This window comes from Miscanthus floridulus, chromosome 9, assembly GCF_019320115.1.
Source record: "Miscanthus floridulus cultivar M001 chromosome 9, ASM1932011v1, whole genome shotgun sequence".
Classification (NCBI taxonomy): domain Eukaryota; kingdom Viridiplantae; phylum Streptophyta; class Magnoliopsida; order Poales; family Poaceae; genus Miscanthus; species Miscanthus floridulus.
In genome coordinates this window covers 87,097,040-87,100,870 of record NC_089588.1, presented here as the reverse complement: position 1 = coordinate 87,100,870, position 3,831 = coordinate 87,097,040, and the positions used below count along the sequence as shown (strand labels likewise).

General features: G+C 54.9%; 1 protein-coding gene across 1 annotated transcript; it reads right to left on the bottom strand.

Moving 5' to 3' along the window:
• Window positions 1-3,186: 3,186 nt before the first annotated feature.
• LOC136480228 (uncharacterized) lies at window positions 3,187-3,489 on the bottom strand. The gene has a single exon (XM_066477836.1). It carries the CDS (start codon window positions 3,487-3,489, stop codon window positions 3,187-3,189), a length of 303 nt encoding a protein of 100 aa, XP_066333933.1.
• Between the last annotated feature and the right edge of the window lie 342 nt (window positions 3,490-3,831).

Genomic DNA, 3,831 nt, shown 5'->3' with positions numbered 1-3,831 from the left:
CTCGTTGGCTAGCTTGTAGGTCTCGGGCTTCAGCACTTGGGCGATAATGTACAGTCCTTCCCATGGCAGGGTCAGCTTGTGGCGGCCCTTGTTGCTCTGCCTCAATCTTAGCACTAGGTCGCCCACCTTCAGGTCTTGGCCTTGAATGCACTGGGCTTGATAGCGTCGTAGGGCTTGCTGGTACTTGGCCGAATGTAGCAGCGCAACATCTCGGGCTTCCTCCAGTTGGTTAAGGGCGTCTTCGCGGGCGGTGCGATTACTTTGCTCGTTGTAGGCCTGTAGCCTCGGGGAACCATACTCTAAGTCAGTGGGGAGGATAGCCTCAGCTCCATAGACTAGGAAGAACAGTGTGAACCACGTGGCTCGGCTCGGGGTGTTCCTTAGGCTCCAGATGATCGATGGGAGTTCGGCAAGCCATTTCTTGCCAAATTTCTTGAACCGGTTGTATATTCTTGGCTTAAGGCCTTGTAGAATCATGCCGTTGGCACGCTCTACTTGGTCGTTTGTCCTAGGATGTCCTATGGCCGACCAGGCCACACATATGTGGTGGTCATCGTAGAACGTCAGGAATTTGTGGCTGGTGAACTGCGTCCCATTGTCGGTGATGATGGTGTTAGGAACCTCGAACCTGTGGATGATATCAGTTAAGAATAGCACCGCTTGCTCGGACTTGATTCGATTGATCGGACGAGCCTCGATCCACTTGGAGAACTTATCGATTGCTACCAGCAGATGGGTGTAGCCCCCAGGGGCCTTCTGAAGTGGCCTAACCATGTCGATCCCCAACACGGCGAACGACCATGTGATGGGGATGGTTTGAAGGGCTTGGGCCGGGAGATGCATCTGCTGTGCATAGTACTAGCATCCCTCGCAAGAGCGTACAAGCTTGGTGGCGTCAGCAACAGCCGTTGGCCAGTAGAACCCTTGGCAGAAAGCATTTCCGACGAGCATCCGAGGCACTGCATGGTGCCTGCAAGCTCCCATGTGCAAGTCCCAAAGTAGGCCTTGACCTGCCTCGGTGGTGATGCATCATTGGAGGACGCCAGATGGGCTTCGCCTGTATAACTCGCCATTGCTGAGGACATAAGTCTTGGCTCAGCAAGCAAGCTATCGGGCTTTGGTCCTGTCTACGGGAAGCTCTCCTCGAACGAGGCAATCAAGGAATGGGACTCGCCAATCTATGCCCTGATTGGCCTCGGGAGGCTCCACGTTGACTTCCATGACCTCGGGCTCGGCCGAAGGAGTCTCAGCGACAGAGGGGGCCTCGAGCCCTATGGTGGGCTCGACCGGTGGGCCCTCTTCTGCTACTGGGGCATAGTCGATGGAAGGCTTGTGGAGGTCTCTAGCAAAGACGTTCAGGGGGACCAGGGCCCGCGCCAATGCCATCTTCGCCAGTTTGTCCGTGGCCTCATTGAATTTTCATGCGATGTGGTTGAGTTAGAGACTGTCGAACTTGTCTTCAAGGCGATGTACCAGCTTGTAGTATGCCTCCATTTTAGGGTCATGGTAGTTCGACTCCTTCATCACTTGATCGACAACGAGCTGTGAATCGCCCCGCACGTCGAGGCACCGCACTCCAAGTTCGATGGTGATCTGCAAGCCGCTGATGAGGGCTTTGTACTCGGCTACATTCTTGAAGGTGGCGAAGTGGAGCTGAACCATGTAGCGCATGTGCACTCCGAGGGGTGAGATGAAGAGTAGACCCGCGCCTGCCCCGGTCTTCATTAGGGGCCCGTCGAAGTACATGGTCTAGTGTTCTACCTAGACTTGAGCAGGTGGCAGTTGGGTGTCAGTCCACTCAGCCACGAAATCGGCCAAGACCTGAGATTTGATTACTTTTCGAGGCGCAAAAGACAGGGCTTCCCCCATGAGTTTGACGGCCCACTTGGCTATCCTACCTAAGGCCTCCCGGTTATGGATTATCTCTCCTAGGGGGAAAGATGACACCATGGTCACCGGGTGGGACTCAAAGTAGTGACGTAGCTTGCATCGAGCCAAGACTACGGCATAGATCAGCTTCTAGATTTGGGGGTAGCGTGTCTTGGTCTCGGAGAGCACTTCGCTGATGAAGTAAACAGGTCGTTGGATGGGTAGGGCATGCCCCTCTTCTTGCCTCTCGACCACCACAGCCGCGCTGGCCACTTGGGTCGTTGTGGCGACGTAGAGTAAGAGGGCTTTGCCTTCGGCTGGCGGTATCAGGATAGGAGGATTGGTGAGCAGTGCCTTGAGCTTGATGAGGGCTTCTTCGGCCTCAGGGGTCCAAGAAAAGCGTTATGATTTCCTTGAGAGGAGGTACAGAGGCAAGCCTTTTTCACCAAGGCGCGAGAAGAAGCGGCTCAGGGCCGCAAGGCATCCCATAACCCTCTGTACTCCCTTGAGGTCTCGGATTGGTCCCATGTTGATCACGGCCGAGACCTTCTCCGGGTTGGCCTCGATGCCACGCACCGAGACTATGAATCCCAAGAGCATGCCTCGGGGGACCCCGAAGACGCATTTTTTGGGGTTGAGCTTGATGCCCTTCTCCCTGAGGCATTTGAAGGCTATCTGCAAGTCATCGATGAGATCACTAGCCTTCCTAGACTTGACCATGATGTCGTCCATGTAGGCCTCGACGGTTCACCCGATGTGCTCGCCAAAGACCTAGGTCATGCACCGCTGGTATGTGGCCCCTATGTTTCTGAGGCCGAACAGCATAGTCACATAGCAGTACATGCCGAATGGGGTGATGAAAGAAGTTGCGAGCTGGTCGGACTCTTTCATCTTGATTTGATGGTAACCGGAATACGCATCAAGGAAGGATAGGGTTTCGCATCCCGCAGTGGAGTCTATGATTTGGTCAATTCGAGGTAATGGGAAAGGGACTTTTGGACATGCCTTATTTAGACCGGTGTAGTCTACACACATTCTCCACTTCCCATTTTTCTTCTTAACTAATATAGGATTAGCTAACCACTCCGGATGGGACACTTCCTTGATGAACCCGGCCGCCAAAAGCTTCTGTACCTCCTCACTGATGGCCCTGTGCTTTTCCTTGTTGAATCGGTGCAGGCGCTGCTTCACCGGCCTAGAGCCAGTCTGGATGTCCAAGGCATGCTCGGTGACCTCCCTCGGTATGCCTAGCATGTCTGAGGGACTCCACACGAACATATCGGCATTCATGCAGAGAAAGTCAACGAGCACGACTTCCTATTTGCTATCGAGGGTGGTGCTGATCCTCAATGCCCGGTCGTTGGAGCCAGTGGGGTCGACCGGAACGAGCTTGATGGCTTTCGTGGGCTTGAAAGTCCCAGCACAACGCTTGGAGTCAGGCGCCTCATCACCAAGCCAGTCGAGGTTGACGATGAGGGTCTCGGCTTCCATGAGAGCCTCGGCGTACTCGATGCATTCGACGTTGTAGTCGTATGCATGCTCATACATGGACTCAACCATGATGACGCCGTTGGGACCCGACATCTTGAGCTTGAGGTAGGTGTAGTTGGGGACCACCATGAACTTGGCGTAGCACGGCCGCCCCAGGATGGCGTGGTAGGTCCCTTTGAACCCAACCACTTCGAAGGTGAGGACCTCCTTGTGGTAGTTGGAGGGAGTACCAAAGCAAACGGGCAAGTCGATGTGCCCGAGGGGTCGCGTGCGTTTCCCCGGCACAATGCCGTGGAAAGGCATGGCATCACCCCGGAGCTACGACTGGTCGAGCTCCAGGAGTTCTAGGGTGTTGGCGTCGAGGATGTTGAGGCCGCTGCCTCTGTCCATCAACACCTTAGTGAGCTAGGTGTTGCCGATGATGGGGTCGACGACAAGTGGGTACTGCCCGGGGTTCGAGACATAATCGGG

Bases quoted from the DNA above. Each gene is read 5' to 3' on its own strand.
- LOC136480228 (XM_066477836.1), bottom strand. From the start codon at position 3,489: ATGGTGGTCCCCAACTACACCTACCTCAAGCTCAAGATGTCGGGTCCC.